We start from the raw sequence: 26,563 nt of genomic DNA on the forward strand, positions 1-26,563 counted from the left end.
TATATAATAGGGCCTATAATATATATATATATATATTGATAAGGTAGTCCACGTGTTGGCAAGATAAAAAGATAAGTAACAAAGCTGCAAATACTGCATGAGAGAACAATAACAAAATTTTGTTATTGTTCTCTCAGTATCAACACTTGAGAAAGGGCGGCGAGACGCTCGAAAATTTGTGTGAAGAAATAAACCGTTGGTGAATACAGCATGAACTTTGTTGCAGCTTTGTTACTTATATATATATATATATATATATATATATATATATATAATATACTATATATATATGTATATATATATGATATACTATATATATGTATATATATATATGATATACTATATATATGTATATGTATATATATAATATATATTTTATAGGCAATTCCACGGTAACTCGCGTTACAAATAATGGGTACATTTATGGGATAATGTGCCAATATCTTTGTAATTGGTAGGATCTACAAGTTGCTTTTTTCATCATGGGTTAAGTAGATATACACCAACTAAATGAATCCAAAAAGAAAAATAAAGGACAAACATGTTGGGATTCTTGAATCATTAAATTTTGGTAACTCGCGTTACACAAAAAGGACATGGTCAATTCTATAAAGACCTCTTTTTGGAAAGTCTCCTCATACTAGACAATCTTGATAAAAGTTTTCCTACCTTGAATTGATAGTGGGTTAGGACTCATAAATTAACACTATCAAAGTTGAGTAACAATGACCTGGTAAAATGTAGGGAGCCTTTATGTCGGTAACTCGCGTTACGGTAACTCGCGTTACATTATGTCCACTAACACAGGGTGACACAAATTGATGACATACAACTGTTCTGATGGCACTGAATCTTGTGTTGAATATTTTGATGCTTATTTTAGTAGATAGTAAAATGAATAAATGTGAAACAAATATTTTACTAATAAACCCAATAGAAGAATGCATTTAAGACTAATAAGAGCTTCACTCCTCATAGAGACCTTGAATATGTTTGAATATACCCAGATAATTTAGGTGTATAAGTGCATTGTAATTTTCAGAGTGTAAAGATGAAAAATGTTGAAAGTCTTTTTAAAACAAAACATAAAAGTATCAGACCCTATCTACAAGTTTACAAAAAAGCTTACAATCTTTCAAAAATTCAAATCCTTTCTGTGTGTGGAGTGAAAACTAGTACATTTCTTTGCAACTGATTGACAAATAGACCAGTTCGTGATTTCACTTTGCGCATGAGCAGAAAAAGGTCATTTGTACCAACAGGCATTTTGGTTTGTAAATTCACTGAGATTTTAAGCATCTGTAATGCGATGATTATTCATGCAATCCTTATCTAAATGATGCTTGCCAGCACATCCACCTGACAGCAAGAATGGCATTTTGCAATATGAAAGGAAATAAGCTATTACTGCATTCAATACAAAACAATGAAATGGATGCTTGCTAAATTATAAACTGGTGGAAGTATACTAATCCCCTGATCTAAATGCAAGTTATTCTTTTTTTTAAACACGAATTCCATAAATTGTTATGTCGGGCAAGCTTATGCATTATGCCGCCTTGAAAATGAGTGAAGTGCTGAACCAACTGAGAAAAAAGAAAAGTCATTTGTACCAATGTGTACATGAGCTACAGTGTAATTACGAACTGGCTTATTACCCTACATTGACGTAAATAAGCACTGAATTGATCAGCGTTTTAATAGTAGCCATGATAAAAAAGTCATGGGCGTACATACTCGAGCAGTATTCGAACCTAAGACCTCCTGATCAGCAGACGGGCATCATCTCCACTAGACCACCGAGCTTTCGCCCGACAGCAAGTGTTGGTTCTAATCCTTATAGCATGCAGCGGGTACTGCGTAATTATTCAAATTCATGAAATTCTTCCATTGAGATGTTTTCATTGCAACTGATTGACAAATTGCCCTACATCAACGTACATAAGCACTGAATTAATCAGTGTTTTAGTAGTAGCCATGATAAAAAAATCATGGGCCCCCGCTTGAGCAGGTTCGAACCCACAGCCTCCTTATCTCCGGACAGGCGTCATCTTTGCAGTAGACCACCGAATAAGGATTAGAACCAACACTTGCTGCTTTATAGCATTCTGTAATAAAAATTCTGTAATACTGATGCAGGAAATTAAAAAGATAAATTTCATGTTCTCATTCACTGCTGGATGTACATGTACACATGCAGTGAAAGCCTGGCTAGACTATTCAATGAGGCATGTGATCACCATAACACTGCATTTGATTGTTTTCATCACAATCTAGCTCAATTAAGTGCTAAAATTTGCTTATGTTGGGGAAAACTTGTGTTAATAGTCGGTAACTCGCGTTACATGCCGGTAACTCGTGTTACATGGTAACTCGCGTTACACTTTTCATTGACATTTTTTAATGTGATAACAGTGTTTATTCAAGTCAACATCCTGTATACAGTATCAGGGTGTGATGAATTTAGAAAATTATGATTCCCAACAAATTACCTCCACTGCCTCCTTCAGAATGAAAAATATTTCTTGTTTCGGTAACTCGCGTTACACATCTCAAGGGCTGACCTTTCATGTGGTGATTAAAAATTTTTGAAGATGGCATAAAAATTTCCTCATGGGCGACTGAAGTAGAACCAATTTGCTTCTTTCAAATAAATTAATTGAAGTGCTAGCAGAATTTTTCTATTAAAAAAAATGTATATTAAGTTAAGCATGCATTTTAGCAATTTGGATGACTGAAAAATTGTCTTCAACATTTGTAGCTGTTTCTCGGGAAATATTTGACCGACTGATATAATTCTTTGAGTTTCTTTAACTGCAATATATGGGTAATATATAATGAGTAATTCTTTTGCAATATGATAAACTTGAAATTTTAGTGCCATGTCCACATTCCCATGGAATTGCCCATATATATAATATACTGTAACAAAATGATATCTATTTTGAGTGGTGTGCAGTGGATTTCATTTGGAATTCGTGAGAAAATATTGCGTGAGTGAAATTTGTTGATAGCAATTCAGTAATACAATGTGGTCGTGGTTACTTTGTGCTGATTTATACATGTAACAAGCTATGCATTCTAAAAGAGTGTTTGCATTGTTCCTTTAAGTCAGTCTTCTGTATTGATGATTGTTTGTCAATTAGTGATTTTTGTGGAAATTCAAATAGTGATAAAAAGTATGGATGATAAGTGCAGCGATAATTCCTACAGTTAGTTCAAAGTTGTTTTACAGAGGTTTAACACATACATTTAGCATTGTGTGTGTATACGTGTGTATACAGGTTGGCCATATGACACATTTTAGACAAATAACGTTGATTAATTAGTAAACATGATCAGTTATGGGACTGAAAGTGGTGTAAATGTTTGATGTAAATGATTTCAATCAAACTGTGAAGAGGTTAAAGGGATAGCTTAATTCTGTGTAAAAATAAAGAAAGAATAAAAGAAATTTTAGGAGAAATTGATAACCATGCCTATAATAATTCAGCACAGGTACTAACAGCTACCTCACTTAAACTTTAATATCTTTGTGCTGGTTCTTAATGTGCACGCTACTCTACTCATGTTCTCAATGCTAGGCGGTGAAAAAAGAAGGCTGTACCTCGGGATAGCATTGACTCTCTGTCTTTGTGTTCGGTACGAGTTGTAAACGTGAGTATTATATGTACACACTCTACCTGTAAATATGCATTCGTGTTCAGTATAACACAAGTACTGGTTGGAACGAATGAATACTGATGGGACTAGGGTGGCAACCGGTGGTTCTGCCGTAGAAGACAACTCGTCAAGCAGCCTTTGCGAGCGTTTTTCAGCGGGCTTTGCTGCACCGTGGGATAATTTAGTACATGTATCTGGACGGACGTCGGAAAACGAAGTTCAGTACTTTGGAGGGAACAAGTACGTCCGACGTACTTCTGTATAGAACTGACGTCGGATAACGAAGTTCAGTACTTTGGAGGGAATAAGTACGTCCGACGTACTTCCAGAACTGACGTCGGAGAACGAAGTTCAGAACTTTGGAAGGAACAAGTACGTCCAACGTACTTCCAGAACTGACGATGGGGAACGAAGTTCAGAACTTTGGAAATGAAAAGTACAAACGACGTACTTCCAGGGCGAACGTCGGAGGACGACGTACCCTAGAAACGACGTCGGGAGTGAGAGTGAAAATTCACTTGTCAGTGTGTTGGGTGAATTAGATGCGAGAAGTGAGAATGTGCCTTTGAATCAGATGGTGTGAAGTGCAAGGTGTAGACTGGTGACGTACAAGTGGTGGGAAACTTAAGGTTTTATCCTCTTCATAGAGTGATCGTATATTTCGATCAAACGGACGGTCTGCTCGGTCTGCATAAGTACCAAGGCCCCGTTGTTTGCTACAATACTATTATGTATATGTATTATATATATATATATATATATATATATACATTCAGAATGTTGACTAAACGTAATGAGTTCCGTAGTTTGCTCGAACATCAATACAAGCAATTAGTTCGGCAGCAGTCACGTAGAGCAAATATATATATTTAAAGAATGATACGAAAAAATTGGGAGTTTAGTACACCTCACATACTGTGAGGATGACAACTGGTGTTTTGATGGTTTGAGTCCGACACACCCTACATTCACGTCAGCTGCACTGGTTCAAACTCCGCTCCATCAGACACAACGAACATGAGTCAACAGTGATAGTCATACACACACTGTCTGCATCAATATATACATGATTGACTCGGAGTAAAGGTCATTCCTGCTGCAGAAGCCCGCATTAATTTACCGTTGTGACTCTAACATAAACAACAACAACCAACTGCAAAAATCATATATTAAACATAAATGTCGTTTCCAAAATCAAACTTAATAGTGCTGTACAGGTTAGTGTTGATCAAACTCTTTTATTGTGTATGACGAAATGGCACGTGTATTTTTTATGCCCAAATGCAGGTGTGCATTTTGAGACGTCGTACTGTATGACCACGGATCACTTCAACGTTTTGTATGCTATTTGAATTTGTGCCAAAGTTTAGCAACACTGCAACTCTTTAACAGTGCAGATCATTGATAGTTAATGTTTAATGGCAATACATGTTTTCTTTTGTTCTTGTATAGATTGAGAGAAGGACAGAAAATCACGATAACACCAATGTAAATTTTATACTTGCAGGAGCGAATATGCTCACTTTACAGTGTGATAAGGGTCTATCTTCCTAAAGATCCAGTTCTACTTCTACAAGCCATAATAACCATGTTTTCATCAACGGGAGTAAGGGGATTTAACCCCCTCCCTTCCGGGCTCCTGTTCGTTTTGCTCATTGTTTTTGTTTTGTTTGGGGGTTTAGCGAGTTTAACCACCTCCCCTCGGGTATTTTTGTTTGTTTGTTTGTTTGTTTGTTTGTTTTTTGCTTGTCAGTTGATTTTGGGAGGGAAGTGGCGGCAAAAAAAAGAAGAAGAATGATAAGACCTTTTTTTTCCCCTTGTCATCCCTCCTCCCCTGGCAAAAAGCTAGAAGATCCCCAGTATTGGTGTCCTTTTTACATTTTACCTAACTTATTAGTGTTCTTTAATATTTTTGAAGGTTTTTTTTAGGTTCGGAGATGTGTGTCCAGCCTCTGTTTATCTGTCCCACTATATACCTCCTCTCTATGCCCACCTCTATACCGCAATGTTCCATGTTTTAATATAGTACCTCAAATACGGTTTTGAAATATCATTTATCACATTAAGAAATAAGAATTGATAATTGGGAATAATACCATGAGTCAGCGTTAGTTTGATTTCGATTTCATTTCTGCATTTCCCAAGGATATCATACAGGAATTGACAAATTTAATGTAAACCAAAGCAAGATATTATTCAGCGGGGTGAGGGTTGAGGTGTGGGTTTCTTCAATTTATCTCCCTCTACAATAAACAGTGTGATAAGGGTCTATCTTTCTAAATAATGATAATAATAATAATAATAATAATAATAATAATAATAATAATAATGATAATAGTAATAATAATAATAATAATAATAATACTGATAATAATAATAATAATGATGATAATAATAATAATAATAATAATAATAATTATAATAATAATAGTGTATACTTCGGATGCTGTTCGTTATTCCGAAGGTTCGCTTTTCCGAAGGTTCGTTATTCCGAAGGGTCGTTAATCCGAAACACGCAAATTCCCTATACTTACAGGTTCGTTAATCCGAAAATTTGTGCCGTTATTCCGAAGGTTCGTTATTCCGAAGATTGGTTAATCCGAAAATAAAATTCGCAACAATGAACCTTCGGAATAACGAATCTTAGGAATAAAGAGCCTTCGGAATAACGAACCTTTGGAATAACGAGCTGTAACCTATACTCCTTTAGCGCAACAGTCCATCAAAAAGATGCTCATGATGCTCGTGGCGCTAAAGATCCAGTTCTATTTCTACGAGCCATACTAACTATGCTTTCAAAACACCCCTGACACTTTCACTGATTTTTTGAGCTATTACAGTGGCGGATCCACGGGGGTAAGGGCCGGGGTTTAAATTTCCGCGATGTGAAAACTTCTGCACATGGCACACAATCAGAAACTAGCACGAAGATAAAAACATGCTAATATTTCTGCTCACTACATGTAGCACTATCTAATGTTTTAATTTTGCGGAATTGAAATTATGTGAAGTTTATCTTACCTGACCGAGTTGAGTTGTGTGAAAATTTCCACTTTTACAGTGTCATAATGACTTCTTCTTTAATTCCATTAGTAGATTTTCAGTGGCTTTTGTAAGGTTCTGTTTTGATTTGGATATTCACTTTGCCGATGACAATGTTACACCGATTTACAAACCCTTTGTATTATGGGAACTGCATGTGTCTACGCGGCGTAGATGTTTTGAGTCATCACGTGATATAAAAAGACTAACGTCATGTATCTAAGAACGAGTATCTACCCTTATACAATACATAATATACTTTGAATTATGGTCATCCATTTGTGTGTATGTGTTCATGATTTTGGGTTCTCGAATGAATTTCAAATAGTAACAATGAAAATAATATCAATTTATAAAGCGTAGATGTGCATATTCTGCTCTGCGTGGTCGCTTCTGATAATCCTTAGCTATAATGCACAGTTACATGAAATAATGTGGTTTTTATTTGTTTTGATTTAAAGACCGCGACTGTTGAGGAATTCATGGTTTTTAATGCTAAGCTATTCCACAGTTTAGGAGCTGCACCGAGAGGAGAAAGTCTATTTGTGTGTGTGTGTGTGTGTGTGTGTGTGTGTGTATTTTACTTGCTGGGATTTGTTAAAAAAAAGAGTGTCTTTCAAGCTGAGAGTAAACAAAGAAGGCCAACATCCAAAGCACATGTTGCTACTTTGCTCATCTTTTCGTATCGCTGTCTTGAATCAGTCGTCTATCATAAAAGATGAGAAATCTCGACCGTATCAATTAGAAGCGACATTTTCTCCTATCAGATGGTCAGAACTTGGCAAGCAACATTACCACTCACTCTCTACATCCAATGAGAGGCCATGGTTGACATATTTTATGTCGTATCCTGGCACTTTTACCCCCTGCATGGGCAACTACCCTCCGGATAACCTCCACCCGGATAATAACCCCCCCCCCCCCCGGACTATTCCCCCTGTAGGGCAACTACCCCCCGGACAACTACCCTCTTAGGGCAATCACCCTAAACCGGGCAATTACCCCCTAGGACAACTACCCCCCCCCCCCGACATCATACCCTCCTAGTGCGATCACCCTCCATGGCAATTACCCCCTAGGACAACTACCTCCGTACATCTACCCTCCTAGTAGGGCACCTACCCCAAGGGCAATCCCCCGCTAGTACAGCTATCCCCTGGGCAACTACCCCCCCCCCCCGATAGCTAGAACCTACCCGGATAACTACCCCCGATAACTATACCCGCCGGATAACTACCACCCGGATAACTACCACCCAATCATCAGAGACTAACAAGTTAATTGGCAACTTCTATCAAACGGTGCCCTGATCTTTCCTAAGAGTATAATTACAGCTTGTTTTCCATACATGTATAATTGTGCTAGGTTTCAAATGAAATGTTGTTGATACTTTAAGGGATAATATGGTGGAGATGAGGATTGGGCTTTTAATCTTTTTGCGAGATACCAAGAAACCAGGGCGTATACATACAGAGCATACCATTCTAAAAGGAATTCAAAGTTTATATGATAAAAAGAGGTTTTGGAATGGCTGAGACATCCAAAAAACAAAGAAGACAAAGCGATCCTATAATAAAAGGTTGGTTATTGGCAATATGAAGGGACAGTTTCGTTTTTTATGAACATAGAGTCAAATACAGAAGGGAGAAATTATGCCTTGTTCATCAATCGTCCTAAATACAAACGATACAAATCGTAAATCTTGTTGTTTTCATTAAAAGAAGCATCAGCATGGCATCTCCATGATTCCTGATAAATAATACAAAGAACTTCGTTTTCTCTAGTAATAATATTCTTTCTTTTAAAAGTAAGAGCTCCAGGGGGAGTTGCAATCACCCGGGTGGTAGTTATCCAGGGGGTAATCGCCCTGCGAGGGCATTGTCCTGGGGGTAATTTTCCTCGTGATAGTTATGGGGGGGGGGCGGTTGTAGATATCAGGGGGTAATCATCCATGGGAAGTTATTGGGGAGGTTTAGTTATCGGGCGGTAGTTATCTGGGGGTAGTTATGGGGGGGGGGGGAGTTAACCCGGGGGTAGTTATCCGGGTGGCAGTTATCTGTTGGTAATTATCCGGGGAGGGGCTAGTTATCCAGGGGGTAGTTATCCAGGGAGTAGTTTTTTTTTTTTTTTTTTTTTTTTTTTTTTTTTTTTGGGGGGGGGGGGGTAGTTATCCAGGGGGTATTCAGTTGTCATAAGGGGGAATTGCCCTTGGGGTGATTGGCCCTAAGAGGGTAGTTGTCTGGGGGGTAGTTGCCCTAGGGGAAATTGTCCTGGGGGGTAATTATCCGGCTGGTAGTTTTCCGGAGGGTGGTTTTCCGGGGGTAGTTCCTGGACCCATATTATGTATGTAAAGGCCTTCCACTGCAATGTGAGATTGCGACTGTCGTCATTGCATTTGTCGCCACGCAAAGCACAAACCATGGAGCTACTATAGGCCCTACATCTGATTCTCTATAGATGAACAGACTGGGCACAAGTCGTGACTCGTGAGAGTTTTAAATCATGATTATGAAAGCTTTGATAGGAGCTTACGTTTCCTGGTGGTACGATGTTGCAGAGAGTGTCTTCCGTGATAAGTTTGCCATCGATGTTGCGCTCGAAACGACCTAGGTAGCCGTACCTTGTTGGGAGGTCCTCCTGAGCTTTTTGGAGGAAACGAACGGCCTCTGCAGAGTGTACCAGTATGACCCTTACGAATGCTTGTCCGGCCCAGCGGAGAGTGAAGTATGCCTATAAAGAGATAGATAGATAGATAGATAGATAGATGGATAGATGGATAGATGGATAGATAGATAGATAGATAGATAAATAGATGGATAGATGGATAGATGGATAGATAGATAGAGAGATAGGGGGTGGGTATCCCAATCATATTTCCATCCATACTCCAGCAGCAGTGGCGTATCTAGGGGGGGGCAAGGGGGGCACGTGCCCCGGGCGCCGCTCCTTGGGGGCGCCAAAAACGAAAAAACGAAAAAAAAAAACGAAGAAGAAGAAGAAGAAAAAAAAAGGAAAAAAGTGGGAAGAAAAGGAAGAAGAAGAAGAAGAAGAAGAAGAATAAAACGAAGAAAAAACACTCGCCCGGACGGGGGGGGGGGGGAGGGCAGAAAACCAAGTCAAACAAGATAAAAACAACACATGAAGATGATGCGGACAAAATGACAATGTATATTGTGTTCACACATGTCATTTTATATTTAGCAGGCAAAATGTCACACGGAGCAGCGACTGCAATTTCTTTCGTTCTGAAGCGATCTCCGATTGGATCAAAGGAGGGCGGCAACGGTTTCGAACATGGGGGGGGGGGGCGCAAAAAAAAATCAAACAAGAGAAGAACAAAACGTAATGATGACGCGTTGTTTGTTGGTATAAATCGTTATCTAAGTAAAGGCCGTCACTATTATCGTGATTAGAATTGTAAGATTTAGTAAGCAAAAAAATGACAAGAATTCCATGTTTTGTAAGCTGAAATACAAAATTTTCGGCTCGCTCGCTGCGCTCGCTCGCCAAAGTTTATCAAAAAAAGCAAGAAAGATAAGAACAAAATGTGATAATGACGCGGAAATAAACAAATTTTGGCTCACTCGCGCGTACTAAGATGGAGTATCAGTTTGTTCGTATAAATCGTTATCTATAAGGCCGTTACTATATCTTGATTAGAATTGTAAGATTTAATAAACAAAAAAATGACAAGAATTGCATGTTTTGAAAGTTGGAATACAAAAATTTTCGGCTCGCTCGCTGCGCTCGCTCGCCGAAATTTATCAAAAAAAGAAGATAAGAACAAAACGTGATGATGACGCGGAAATATACAAATTTCGGCTCACTCGCGCATAGTTTCTTCAACTCCTCAGTTTGTTGGTATAAATCGTTAGGTTATCTATTAGGCCGTCACTACATCTTGATTAGAATTGTAAGATTTAATAAGCAAAAAAATGACAAGAATTCCATGTTTTGTAAGCTAAAATACAAAAATTTTCGGCTCGCTCGCTGCGCTCGCTCGCCGAAATTTGTCACAAAAAAAAAGATAAGAACAAAACGTGATGATGGCGCGGATATAACTATTATGCAAATTTGGGCGAGCGAGCGCGTACTAAGTTGGAGTATTTTAGTTTGTTGGTATAAATCGTTATCTATAAGGCCGTCACTATATCTTGATTAGAATCATAAGATTTAATAAGCAAAAAAAATGACAAGAATTCCATGTTTTGTAAGCTGAAATACAAAAATTTGCGGCTCGCTCGCTGTGCTCGCTCGCCAAAATTTGTCACAAAAAAAAGAAGATATGAACAAAACGTGATGATGACGCGGAAAAATGCAAATTTTGACTCACTCGCGCGTACTAAGTTGGCGAGTATTTTAGTTTGTTGGTATAAATCGTTATCTATAAGGCCGTCACTATATCTTGATTAGAATTGTAAGATTTAGTAAGCAAAAGATGACAAGAATTCCATGATTTGTAAGCTGAAACACAAAAATTTTCGGCTCGCTCGCTGCGCTCGCTCGCCAAAGTTTATCAAAAAAAGCAAGAAAGATAAGAACAAAATGTGATAATGACGCGGAAATAAACAAATTTTGGCTCACTCGCGCGTACTAAGATGGAGTATCAGTTTGTTCGTATAAATCGTTATCTATAAGGCCGTTACTATATCTTGATTAGAATTGTAAGATTTAATAAACAAAAAAATGACAAGAATTGCATGTTTTGAAAGTTGGAATACAAAAATTTTCGGCTCGCTCGCTGCGCTCGCTCGCCGAAATTTATCAAAAAAAGAAGATAAGAACAAAACGTGATGATGACGCGGAAATATACAAATTTCGGCTCACTCGCGCATAGTTTCTTCAACTCCTCAGTTTGTTGGTATAAATCGTTAGGTTATCTATTAGGCCGTCACTACATCTTGATTAGAATTGTAAGATTTAATAAGCAAAAAAATGACAAGAATTCCATGTTTTGTAAGCTAAAATACAAAAATTTTCGGCTCGCTCGCTGCGCTCGCTCGCCGAAATTTGTCACAAAAAAAAAGATAAGAACAAAACGTGATGATGGCGCGGATATAACTATTATGCAAATTTGGGCGAGCGAGCGCGTACTAAGTTGGAGTATTTTAGTTTGTTGGTATAAATCGTTATCTATAAGGCCGTCACTATATCTTGATTAGAATCATAAGATTTAATAAGCAAAAAAAATGACAAGAATTCCATGTTTTGTAAGCTGAAATACAAAAATTTGCGGCTCGCTCGCTGTGCTCGCTCGCCAAAATTTGTCACAAAAAAAAGAAGATATGAACAAAACGTGATGATGACGAGGAAAAATGCAAATTTTGACTCACTCGCGCGTACTAAGTTGGCGAGTATTTTAGTTTGTTGGTATAAATCGTTATCTATAAGGCCGTCACTATATCTTGATTAGAATTGTAAGATTTAGTAAGCAAAAGATGACAAGAATTCCATGATTTGTAAGCTGAAACACAAAAATTTGCGGCTCGCTCGCTGCGCTCGCTCGCCAAAACTTATCACGATTTATTACATTTAAATCACTCTCAAAAAGACCCCTTTTAAGTGCTTGAAAAAGCATCAAAAAGCATAAAGTCCCTACCAGGATGGGGTTGGGGTTGAACACTTTTTCAGAAATTAGGGGCGTAGATTTCCGCGCTTGCCCCGGGCGCCGTTTTCCCTAGATACGCCACTGTCCAGCAGAAGCACCATCTATCATCAAAGCGTTGACGATCCATCAGGTCAATAAGTCATGTTAACGTACACTAACTTATTTTTGTTTTGTTTTGCTTGCATGCCCACATATTATATCAGTACACATGGAATGCGTACACACGGAGCAAAAAACATAGATACATAATAGACCTTTAATAGACAAAGAAATATAAAACAATACAGTATCAATATCACTGTAGTTGTTCAGCTGTTCTTCATGTAAGTAATAGCTTTTCAATTCCAAAGCTTGGCTTTTTTTGTCATTTGTCTCCAAATTAACATCATTCGCTAGATTTCTATCGACAAATCATAATGTTGCACAGGAACTTGCTATAACAAGAAGATCTGTCGTGCATGATTAATATTTACTACTTTGGAACAGTTGAAACCAACATTGCTTCATCACCTTGTATCGTCCATCGCCAACGTACTCCACATCACGGTCGGCTGACGCACCGGCCTTAAGTTTGTCGTTGAATAGTCGGACACGAAAGTAGTCCCCTCCTGTCAGTTTCCGCTGGTTTTTATCATCCCTAGCTTCGATTACTACCTCAATTTGATCACATAGTTGATACTCCCTCCCGGGATCAGAAATCAGGAAGAACGAAAATTTGGGGCTTGTAATTCCATGTATTTCAGTGATATTTGGCTGCGGAATAAAAATAAAAATGAATAAACACGAGGCCATTATGAGGAAAGTTAACTGAGAGACAGCAAATGGCTGGAGACAATGGGAACTGCCACATGATGTAATGTTAATAGCGGTTGTTGTAGAAAACAGCATTAGGAGTCTAAGCTTCAAAATTTGATTTAATATCAAGTTAAAATCGGACGATTAAGCTGCTAAAATCGGACACAAATAAGTAAGTTCTTGAGTGTTTTACAGGTTTTCTATTTGGGTTGAGACCGAAAAATGAGAAGTAGAATTAGAATATTGATGGTTGTGTATAAGATCAAAAGGAAACATCATTTGATTGGAGGTATATGTTATTGCAAGTGTTAAAAACACGAAGAATTATTGAGTTATCATTAGTGTTTATATAGTTTGTGTCAATATTATTATTGGTATAGTTTTACCAGGCACATAATAGACCCTATATGCATAGTATGAACTATGACACAGCAGTTGCAATAGATATAAATAGGATACATAAAATCCATTCAATTATGGAAAATTAAGTTTTCAACACTTTCATAAAAGTGTACACTGAATTTGTGTATTTCATAAGAATGGGGAGTTCGTTCTATTCTTTTGCTGCTTTAACAATAAAAATAAAATCCCCGGCTTTTTGTTATATATCTCTGTTCAGGTCATTTTTTTTCTTAAGATTAAACCTTTACAATTCTGCTTGTTTGAATTTACTTAGTTTGCTTAAACAGAATACCGGAACTCATCGTGAGACAAAACAAACTTAAGTCAGTTTGCCTTGATTTGAGATTGTGATTTGCATATAGCCTCGTAACAGGGTGAAAAGAAGACAAATGAAATCTAAATATAGCTATGTATAAGAGCATGATCCAGCTCTATCTCTTTCTTCAAATGGCAAGAAATTGATTACCTTAATGAGTTGTAACAATTAAAGGTCTTATATGCCTTGATGATACTTAAAATGTGATAATTTATGACTTATACTGCGCCAAATCCGCTCTTTGCCCCAGGCGCATACATTCACACACTTTTGATAAGACGCACTCAGTGTCTGAAAAAAAGCAAACATAAGATCTCTCAGATAGAGTATAGTGCCATTTATTTGATTGCAAACAGGATATCAAATATACCCCATTACTTCTGCCAACGTGGACGTGCAAAGGATTTTTTTTCTTCTTTTTTCTTTAATTTGGAAATGGATTGAACGTGGAATGGTGTGGGGGATGGTATACCCTTTTGGTTTAAGTTATTCCGAAGATTGGTTATCTCGAAGGCTCGATAATCCGATCATAAAATAAATCTCGTTATTCCAAAGATAAAACAACAACAAACAAACCAAGAAATGCCCAAAAAAAGGGTTCCTTACACCGAAGGTTGATTAATCCAAAAACAATATAAGATTCGTATTTCCGAAAGTTCGTTTTCGTTTCATTTTCATTTCAAAGCTAACATTGAGAGTAATTAACCTTCGAAACAACGATGTTCGGAAGAAAGGAACCTCTAAACGGTCAAACCTGTCCCAGCGTTCACCTGCATGCCGTATACGACCACAAAAAGCAATCCCTCCGAGACAAAAAAAAAAGCATAGTAAAGAACCAGACTGTAGCGGCCACCTGTCTATAACGGTAACTTCTTGTCACCCTTAGGTGGCCGCTATAGGACAGGTTTGACTGTATGCGGGTTAAAGGGAAAACACAGTGGTGTGTTTTGTAAAAACGAAAAACGAACCTCACTTCCCTTTCATCTGGGACTCAGACAGGAATATTTGAATTGAAAGTATATACCAGAGTCAATTCATAGCTGGCTAAAAGTTGGACAGGTATTCATAAAATAGTCAGTGTTAGCGCTCTTTGAAGAATGACTGTGCTATTGATAGTCAAGTTATTCAAAATTTCGCTTTCAAAAGATTCATTTCCTTTTAGAAGATTCACTCAATTATCAGTTTTCTTTTTAAGAGGAATCAAATTCAGAGGCACATTATTTATAGGATTATTATCATTACCTTAAAACTCTTACGGTTTTTATGTCAATTATCATTACTATTACTACTACTTTACATGTGCATTCCTATTTCTATTTATCACATTTTTGGAGGGATGTACTTTAATCGATATCTGCTTATATGAGCTTTAAAATGTTAGCATGTTTTCTGAGTGTACTAGTTGTGAAAAACCTTATTTGAACACGAAATACCGAGACTATGTACTATACATAATTATATATAGGGGTAAAGAAACACTCTGCATGCTGTCTATAGTCTCGTGACAATAAGAACAAGTCAAAGTCTGATTGATATGATTCCTAGTGAGAACTATACCCATTCACTTCTCTTTGATTCAATTCAGTCACACAGTCATTACAGGAAGTGTAAATGTTCAGTGTTCTTGCTATAAACCTTCAAGGTTTTGCTCTCTCTCTCTCCCTCTCATATTTCTTTTTTTTTTTATCATGATTCTTTTTTTTTTAAATTCCGTTTGTTCTTATATGACAATCTCGTTCGAATTTGCCCCAAAACATTGATCATTCTTTAGACGGGGATTCGATACTTTGGTCTAGTTCTTTACAGTATAGAAAATACTTATAAATGGTGAATGAATGATTAGCATGACCAGCGAGTGTAAAGGTATGCAAATTTAAGTCTGACTCCTTATTCTTACCAAAGTACAAATATCAACACTATTCTTATCATCCCTGATTGTCTTTTAAATGAATTTATTCATAATTCTTCCTTTTGTAATCATGACAATCAACATTAACCACATTTGGAGTTTCCAAGAATGTAATAAATTATGTAGTGATCACTTGTGAAAGTGCATTTATACGCGTTTTATTGACTCCACTTACTCTCGGAATACGTTGGAACAGGGCTGTGGATGCGTTTGACGATTGAGGGAAGGGGGGATTCAGGGACAGGAAAGACTTTTTTCCCCTAATCTTTTGTCAGGATAGCCCATTCACAAATAAATAGTGGTCTTCCATGGAGCCCTGAATAGCGTTGATGAACACACACTGCAAAAACATCAGTGTTTGATTTAACACCATGGGTGTTAAATCTAACACCGATCAAGAGGATCATAGGGGACCACATCCACAGGTGTAGAAAGTATGTTGTGATAGTGTTGAAAAGTGTTCACCTGGCACTTCGTGGAGTAAATTTTGACACTGTAGCTGGTGATATTCTTTTACACTGTGATGGTATCAATTCAACAACGACACCGCATAATGTTGATTTGATATTGCTGGTGTTAACGTCATTGCATAACACCCGTCCAGATTCAATAGGAGACCACACCGACTGGTGCTACTGTTATGGTGTAAATGTGTTCACACCTTTTTTTTCCCCAAAAAAGAAATCAACTATACTTTATTGGACATTCGTGATCGCCTTGTTGAAGTTCAAAATCAACAAGAATACCGGTAGTAACAATAAAAAAAAAATATTCAAAATATATTGAAGATATTTTGAAATATTTTGATATTTTGAAATTTAACACCATACGAGCACCAGCTCATGTTTCATATTTAACAACAGACTTTTTGCAGATTAGCAAAACGTATGAAGAAAACAAAGATATATGCCGTAGATTGCAAATCAACAATAAAAATACAGTGTATATTGATCTGCCACAACAAGAGTTAATTCACCAGAATGCCGAAATGCCAATTAAATCGTTTGTGCAGGAATGATTAGATATCACAGAATAAATTTGGTTGTGTTTCTTACAAACAATCTTTTAAATGAATATATTAGGGTAGAAGCTGATCTGATTGAATAATCTAGTTTGTTCCATTTAAGTAAAGAAGATACGATTGGGCTACACAGTCTTGTGACAATCAAAGGGAAATTTTGGCACACGTATAGACTTCTTTTCGCTATATTTGCCTTGTGTGTGATGATCATGTAGGCCTACATCTTTAGACTTCACTACCAAATAAATGTACCTGAAGGTAAAAAGATGCTAAGTTACGAACGCATTTATTATCATCATAACGCGACTGAACTTCGTTTAAGACTATTTAAGACTTTTGAATAAATCAGCCGACGGTGTGTCTTATGTTCTGCTCAATATTATTCGTGCGGCCCTCTTGAATTTTTTGTAGCTTAATTGCATGGGACTGAAATCTGTTTGACCAAACAACAGAACAGTAATCAAATCGTGGTAACACTAATCTGTATGTAGAGTAACTTCAAGGATTGTTGGGGCAAAACACCCTTCGCTCTCTTTATCATGCAGACACTTTTCTCGGAAAGTTAACTTACATTTAAGATTTGTTTAGACCATTTCATTTCTTCTATCAAATTCCTAAACATTTGGTGAACTGAACTTTTTTTATCAAACTATCCGAGATTACTGAAATTTTCAGTTTTCCCGAGATTATCACGGGGGAACCGATAATCATGACAGAAGTTTTGTCAGTGTTAAGTATACGAGACGATTTTGTATGTATATTCATGGACAGCTGATTCACAAGTTTTGCATGAGCAGTTGTTCTGGAATGGAATGGTCTAAATTCCAGATTTTACATTTTCAGACCTGAAATTATTATTATATTATTATTATTATTATTATTATTATTATTATTATTACTATTATTATTATTATTTATTCGGCAATTCATTATGCAATACAAGCGGACATAAAATACAAACAGAAAATCGTATTACATGATATAGAAATTGTGGTGATTCCAGGTGCATGCTGCTGGTTGCCAGAGGAGGAAAAGGCAAACTTAATCACCGAGGCTCGACATTATAAGCGATTTGGTAAAAACTGCATACAGGTGCTTTTTTTCTTTGAAAAAGGAAGAAAAATAAACATTCAGAGAAATGTCATTAAGTCGCGGTATCTCGGCTCTTGTTCCTCGTGTGTGTCATTGTTGTGGACTAGCTGTACGGGGATTGAGGGGTATCTCCATCCCACTCGAACGGAGCTTTTGCATTTTTAGAAATGAAATAAGAATATCTCGTTTGCACATTTTGATGGAATATTTGGGAAATATTGTCAATCAAAAAGGCGCGTTTTAGACCTATGTTGGGAACCGAGTGGAGTAGTGGTTAAATAATAATTGTAAGGGGATATTCCTCTCCCACACGATGGAACTTTTGACTTTGTTGGAAATGAAACGACAGATTTGGGGCCCGTTTCATAAAACTTGTCATCAGTGACAGCTGCCACATTTCTATGAGAAATTTGCTCTCAGCCAATCAGATGCAAGGATTTCAGTAGCTTGTCACATCTGTGACAACTTGTCACTGATGACAAGTTTTATGAAACAGGTCCCTGGTGTACTCTTTTTACTGAAATATTCAGAAATTTATTATCGCTACATATGGAGGTATAGGCCTAGACCTAACAGGGGAGAGTGTATCCTTTCCTCGCAAGGGAGATTTTGCGTTTTCAGAATTGAAATTCATCAATCTGGGCCCAATTCATAAACAAGTTCATGACAGCAACTGTTGAATGGCAATTGTCAATAATGACAAGAATCTAGCTTCCGGATTGGCTGTTGCTTTGGAAATTTGAAATTCCAGCAAGATTTGTTATTCTAACATGTTTGATGACATGGGCTCAGGTACACTTTTTGGGTGAAATGTTTGGGTCAATTCCTTTCCAAGAAACATTCCACATTTCCGGAATTATGGGGGCTAACGTGTGTTTGAGGTGAGTTCAAAATTTCAATATTTTGGGGGTCTATTAAGTTTGTCTAGATCCAGGAAGACCAATGAATCCTATTTGGTCTCCTTTCGTGAGGTAATCTCGGACTGGCGCCGAATAGGCCCCAGGCTAGCCCACTTTTGATGTAAACGCACGTAGGTCCAAAAATACATCAAAAATGGTATGAAGGCCTAGGGCTATACTTAGTGGGGCAATAAAGTTATGCACATCATGATGCTAACCGTAACTACACTTTAGCTGTCTTGATTTTCGTCCGTCTGAATTTAACACTCACTCTTAAAAAAAAAAACTCCAAAAAGTATATCATAATTTGAAGGAATCATTATTATCACAAAAAATCAGTTAGGTTTTGTGTTCTTCTTTGCAACTGTGTGTAAGTCGCATTTGCAAGCATGTTCCAAACTCGACACCATTACATCATAAAAATTGTATTCCTAAATCAATGTCCCACGCACCTCTCTTCATTGTAACACATTGTAGTGTAAAACATAATTTACTAAGGGCGCAGTTGCATGACTTGCAGTGAAAATCGCAGGAAAAAAAAACTGTAACCCGAGATAATAAGATCGATGATCATTCGATTTTTCGTAGATAGACTAAGTAAATATGCGAGTAAACAAAATTCTACCGCATGGCATCGCTGCCAGGAAAGTTGGCCCGAAATCGTTGACGTAAAACGCACAAATTGCGGGCACGAGTATCGCATGCAATTGGCCCCAGCCTATTGCTCATGGGGTCCAAGTTCGTGGTTGAAACTATATAAACCAATAGCGAATAAGAACTCTCCCGGAATGCATTGGGTGTCAATATTTGTGACGCGGCAGGCTCACTTTAATTGCTGCAATGAAGTTAGAATACTCGAATCCGAAAGTGTCTGGTGTTTTCCTAATATCATTTCATTCCACAAAGCTGTACATATATATATTCGAGGTGGGTAAAAAAAGATTGACATGATCATACACTATTTTATTGATTTTTATACTGGCGCTGAGGTGGGATGGAAGAAAGGGGAAAGGGAAATGAGAGGTTTGACTGCTTTTATCAAGATTGAATAAAAATGCAGTAATGAAAAGTCGTCTTCTTTCTAGTCAAAACATTCGCATTTTTCGAAAAATTAGCTTAAAGCTCTTATAACAGATATCAAAACGACAAGGAACGAGTGTTTTGTTTATAATTTAAATGACAGAGAAAGGGAAACCTTAATCTTGCAATTGCGAATCAAGAAAATGGAGTGAAACTGAGGATTGGTGATTCTGTGGATCACAATTTTATAGTGTGAATCCTTTGTGAATCGGCACTCATGCTGTCGCTGTATGGATCTGAATCCAACATGGATGCGGACCACATCTGTGGAAGATTTCCATCACCTTGTTGCATATCCTGTTTGAAGCATTGATCCTCGGAAGAGTCTTTACAGCCGACCTGCATGAATCTTGCGAAGTGCGTCCGATTTTATTTCGTATTTTTCGTACCAATATGGTATACTATAGTAAAGATGAACAACCGGCATTTTGATCGTATGTATTACACCCTACACCTGAAATATCAAGGTAGAATACACGAGAAATATCGGTCGCTACTGCTTGTGGTTGAGCTCTCTATCACAAAAGAAAATTAATGTATACAGGCACGTCACACGATCAAAGTCGCAAAAAAAATGCATGCATACGGAAAAATTGACATTTAGAATTACTGGCATAATCCAATTACAAATCATTCTGAGTGACAGATCCATTCTTAAACAAGAGAAACATGTCAAATGTTCGATTTACGTCTAATCATGATCTGATGCTTTAGTCAAAAATCGTGGGAACCAAGCATTTGAAATAATGATTAGCGATGTTTTTGTAAATCAAGTTGAAAACGAAAAATAATAACTATATGCCATATCTGCTCACATAAAATGACACCAAGGGAGCAAGAAGGAACAGGATACGAAATTCTTAAGTTAGACGTGATAGTTATCATGACAGTGGTCAACATCGAATGAGAGATGGAAGTATGTACATAAGGTCAACTTATCGTTCCTTGCTAGTTGTGTGTGTCTGTGTGCAATTTGGAAGTGTATAATGACGTGTATTTTTTTGTGTGTGCAAAGGCAATATTTGAGTTGTATCAGCGTCTATAATCGTAGAATGTGGTCAACCCTGACGTGACTAGAGTAAATTGCTTGAGGAAATGATGAAAAGTTTGGAATTCCTACAGTGTTAGCCTATATTTTATATGAATTAACAAAATGAAACATTTGTATGTGTGTGTGTGTGTGTGTGTGTGTGTGTGTGTGTGTGTGTGTGTGTGTGTGAGCATTTATAAATCAATGCATTAAGAAAATAGCTGCATTAACATCTATAGTTACCCTAGCTGGTGTAAATATCCGAACCTGACCTGCAATCGATCTTTGCTCGGATATATAACGTTGGAATTATTTGCCTGACCAGTTGGACTTGTGATATGAGCATTGTGATTCAATGTACAAAATAACAGAGTGTAGGCCTGTATATACTTGAGTTACTCTCGATGTGGATTCCTGTCTGCAATGCAAAGATGCCATTTGCTGTTAGGTTTGTTTGCTCACATGGTGCTATTTACTTTACAAAACAGATAATTAGGCCTATGATACAGTGCGGTAGGCCTATGTAGCGAGATAGAGAGTACACATTTTGGAGAGGTCACGTTTTAAATGCTGATTTATTTCCAGTTTTGGTTTGTTTTGTTTTGTTTTTTGCTGCAGCAAGTCCGAATAAGTCCCAAGTATGAATGATAATGAATCAGTCCACTTTATGAAGGTGAAAAGAGAGATTGAAAAAAAAACCCGGCTTTGTTTCTAAACAATGGATGAAATTGCATGTTTGCGTCTTTTGAAATATATTCAAAATAAACCATACGCGTAGAGTCAACAACACAGAAACAATAGGAATACCAAAAGGTGTGAGTTCTCAACATAGACAGCCATTGACTTTGGATGGAACTGGAACTTTAATCCCACTGAATTGCAAAATGCACCCACTCTCTCAATTTTTCAAAAGGTCTTATTAACGTGTTTTTCTTTCCTTTAACACGTGCATTGTGTAACATACATGTGCAGCTACCACATGCCTATAATTATAGTCTTAAAAACGTATTTTTTTTAGCGCGTGTATTTTGTAATATACATGTACAGCCACGACATGCCTATAGGAGCCTATTGTTTTTGCGTTGTTAAAGTCTACATGAAATTAAGACTATGTGTGCTTTTTGCTTGCACGAATTTCAATTTTGTGTGCCTTTTCCTGCACTGGGATTCCTTAAATATCTCATTAGTTTATGTTTCTATTTAATTGATTAATTATTATGATTTTTGAGGACTGCCAGACTGTCATTCTATACCAGTCACCAACCTTATCATGCATGCATTATACTTATAGTACAAGTCGAAATGTATAGATGTGCGTTTGTTGTAACGCGTGTAAGCGGGTGCACGTCTTTTCAAAAATGTACATTGAAAATAATGCCCTCATGTCATATTGCTGTGTACTGTGTGTTCCTCGAATGTGTAAAATGTGTGTGTGTGTGTGTGTGTGTGTTTGCGCATGTGCCCTTGTGTTGCATCGGTATATACCAGTGTGTGCTCGAGTGTGTTTTGTGCGCGCGTGTGTGAGACAATGTTGCTTCTATATAAGAATATTTGAGTCTTATATAATTATGTGTATTGTAGTTTCTTTTTCTTGTGTAGAAAACATTCAAAAAATTTTAAATGATTATTTGTACCTCAGTCGGGCAGCACTTTCAATTCAAATATGCTTCGAAATCGTTTCATTCCTTTTCTCTTTTGCTGCTGTCTTTCTTACAGTAATTCCCTGTGCAGGAAATTGCAATGTCTATAGGGCTTCGATATTAAACAGCTGTTCCCTGATCGTTTTTATCCTGTATGAATTTATGATCGAATAATAATAATGATAATGATAATGATGATGATAATAATAGAAATGATAATAAAATAATAATATTATTAATAATAGTAATAATAATGATAATAATAATAATTATAACAACAATAATAATAACAAAGAATCAGTCCTTTCACAAACATAGCTCGTGCGGATATAACATAATTATCTAGCTATAGCTTTCTATACTGCTTTCCATACATATACATGCCGCTGTCGCGCTGGTCGTCATCTTGCACAATAAATGTGTTTCTTAATAAAATTCTCAAATGCTAGGTTTTGTTCATTAAAATTTGCGTCCATCAACCTCGTTACTCAGTAGAGACGAAACTCCTTATATGCTTTATCCGTAAATTCACACAATAAATTCTACAGGTTTATGAAATAACATGATCCGCATAATTGACACTATTTTACTCTATAGTATACGATTCATTTATACTTGGTACGACACACACAATCCCTATAATCATATCCCCAAAATATTTTCCTTACCTAGGTGATTCTATGGTACATAGACAACACTACACCATTGTCATAACGTCAGTTAAAAGAAAATGGACTTACTGAATCCAGATCGTTCGTCAGATTTGTAATTCCTGCTCTTAGTAGCGACAATTCTAATTTTGGTACCGGCAGTTTAATCCGAATATTAAAGTGCGATGAGTAAGATAAGAAGGCGCTGATCATGAAGACAGAAGTCACAATATTAAGGACAAAACAACTCTGCTTCCAGTGAGTATCCATCGTGCCAGGATATACAGTACCCACAGTTATAAACCCAAGCAACAGCGCCTCACTTTACAACATCATGGGGTCAAGCAGACTCAAACTGCGCAGGCGCAATAATATTATCAGGAAAGGCGTGGGTCCTACTGGCACTCTTTGCTGCAAGTAAAGTGGATATTGTGAGGCAGCGTGTTATATTTCAATATGTAGAAAATGCCCAATCAAAATATGTCATCATATATATAATATATAATGATTTTATACATTAAAATATATCTCAATTTATAGATATTAATATATATACTTTATGCGATAAACGAACTATTGCGTAGATAATCTTATGGAGTATCATTATCTCTTACATAATAATACGTAAACTAGAAAAGCACTCGGAGAGCGCAGACTCCGCCAAACAGCTCCCTTCCGCCCACAAATATGCAAATGCTGAAAATTGCTCACACTCGCGCAGCTTGAACTCCCAATTTCACTTGACCCTATCCCCCACCCCCCACCCCAAAAAAAAAAATCCTTCAAAAATTCATAAATACCGGATCAGTACCAAAATCTAATCATCTGTTCCTTGTGTTATTATCAACTTCTCCTGCAAGTTTCATCCAAATTCGTATGCAACGTTTTGAGTTAGTTTGCAAAAAGGCAAACTAACGCCGACACAACATAACCTCATTCCTTGGCGGATGTAATATAGGGGAACTTTAGATTTTCAAGACGCGGACGTTCAGAGGAAAAAAAAAAGAAGAAGAAATGTTCTGCGCATGCGCATATTTGCTTATAAAAGTCGACCTCGCGTCGAGAATTTGTTTGCACGGTCGGTTTATACGCCGATTGTTCTGATCCTCAAATTCACATCGCAGAGAGCTACTTGATGCAATGATCTTATGGGGGCGCCATTTTACTTTGTATAGTCTGCGTCCTCGCGGATAGCCTGAACCAACTTCCAACACGACGCAGGGAGAGGAGAGAGCGGCCAACGTTAATCGCCGTCTCATACGTCCGTGTACATGTCACTGACATTTTCACGAAGTGGAACGATCGACCAAATTCCCCTAAATTTTCAATTTCATGATTTCGGCATATACTGACGGCCCATAGCAAGATTTGCAATATGACAACTACTTTTTTAAAACTCAAAATCAAGTTATTGTGTAGCAATCCCTTTAGTGTCATTTCGTGAAAAGTCAGACTCCGATAGCTGGACCGGATGGCGAAGCGGCATCATCGCGTATACATACGCCAAACCTCAACGAAATCCATTACCCCTCTTGCACATTTATTATCAACCGACTTCGTACGCGCGCGTTACAAAATGGATGCGACCATGCACATGAGAACCAGACAGACAAAACTGGCGATGGTACATAATATACACATTCTTTTATCTTGCCTTGTATTTTTTGGGTAATCCTTCATTAGGAATTAGGAACTAGGGGGTAATTATCATACAGTAGACTTTTGGTAGTACAGATCTCGATGGCTTCGGTTGACTCGGTCCAGTTTCGTGGGGAACCCGGAGCATGCAGAGTGGATCAAAAAAAAAATTCTCCAGCCAAATTATTACTATACAAAGCATAGTAAAGCAGTAGATTTACAATTTTATAAACTTCTTTTATAATCTATATATCATATATATTATTACATCTATACATTTCTTAGGACTACTTGTTACGAACGACGAGAACTAAGAATTATAGATTCTCAGATTATCCGTTTTATCATATACTATATCTAAACTTAACAACAAAAAAAAAACAACAACATCAAATTCCAGTTTTCCCCGAACCCTAGGTGCAAAGTAAAAACGAAACCGGAGAAATAGGCACTCGTCTCCTAAAGGTTGTCTCCAGTGTCCAAACTATATACATATCTCCTATATACCAAATTTCAGTACATGCGCAATGCTAGTGACATGGCCTTTAAATGTGTGCACAGTTTCGCATGTCCTGTCTCCTTTAAAACCTATCAAAAAGGTTTCTAATCTATATGGAGCATCTACATGAGATGTCTTCAACGTGTTATGATTTTCCAATCTAAGAAAGTTTTAAACGTATTCTGAGACTGTATTCTATAGTAATATGTAGAAAAACAGACAATTTGTAACATTATATCACGGAATTACATGTTATCATTATTACATGCCACGTCTCGTGACCAAATCCACGAAAGTGATTGATGATATATTAGCACGGAGTGGAATTTAGGTTCAGCATTTGCTATAAGTGGTTTTATTAACTCTAGCTATCGATTCTAACATCATTCAATCCGATATGACCCACCATTTGCCTATTATGTCTTACTTTGACTTTAAACATAGTATCAATAAGCCTTAATCGTTTACATATACGACTCAGAGCCACAACAGCATAAATTATTTAGCTTACTTTCGTTCAATTCCATAAGGGCAGACTGGTCAAGGCTTTTTAACACGGATTATGTGAATATATCAGACATTGTTTGAAGATATTTCCTACACATTTTGATGCGTTAATCCAAAATTAAAAGATAAAAGAGGAGCTAAATATAAAAGAGCTCAGAGACTTCTGAAAAATTCGAAATCTATCCTTAGACATTGGTCTTATTATAAATGAGAGATTAGAAACAAAATCTGAAGAATCTAAAAAACAAATTATGCAATGGAAGAAAAATATTCGATTCAATAAGAAAAATCCATACTTGGAAAATACTGTAACATTTAAACCATGGATATTTCAAAAGAGAAACGAAATTTTACAAATATAGGATTTCAAGAGGAAATCCACCTCAGAAATAGATAAACTTCAAAAGAAAGAGAAATATTTTCCCTATATCAGAATGATATAAAAGAGGACAAAAATGAGATAAGAAATGAGAAAGATATGACACTTTGAAATCACAATTTTTTTTTCGGGAAATATTTTTGTTTCTTGACCAGTCCTTACGAATATTCAAATAAACAAGTTGATAATATCAGGCTCTCACAATTTCTTATCCATTTCATGTACAGAACTGATAAAAATCTCATATTTCAGCACTATATGTAACACTTGCCTTAACACCACCTAAAATATGAAAGAACAAATGTTAACTCTGACGTATCCTCGTATTGATCTTGGTATGGAGAACAAACCTTCTTGTACTAGCTATAAACAATTTTTTTTTCTCGAATTCAA

General features: G+C 36.9%; 1 protein-coding gene across 1 annotated transcript in view; it reads right to left on the reverse strand.

The window, feature by feature from the left end:
- Window positions 1-23,412, reverse strand: part of LOC139735485 (NXPE family member 3-like) — a 36,532-nt gene extending 13,120 nt beyond the window's left edge. The window contains exons 1-3 of the mRNA XM_071646240.1: window positions 23,238-23,412; window positions 12,824-13,066; window positions 9,238-9,435 (exon numbers count right to left, since the gene is read on the reverse strand). Of these exons, the coding sequence (XP_071502341.1) occupies window positions 9,238-9,435; window positions 12,824-13,066; window positions 23,238-23,360 (564 nt within the window). The 5' untranslated portion in view covers window positions 23,361-23,412. The remainder of the gene's footprint in view (window positions 1-9,237; window positions 9,436-12,823; window positions 13,067-23,237) is intronic.
- Window positions 23,413-26,563: the final 3,151 nt, after the last annotated feature.

The sequence above is a fragment of the Diadema antillarum genome, unplaced genomic scaffold (genome assembly GCF_040938485.1).
Source record: "Diadema antillarum isolate AM-2024a unplaced genomic scaffold, OU_Dant_1.0 seq00000581_RagTag, whole genome shotgun sequence".
NCBI classification, from domain to species: domain Eukaryota; kingdom Metazoa; phylum Echinodermata; class Echinoidea; order Diadematoida; family Diadematidae; genus Diadema; species Diadema antillarum.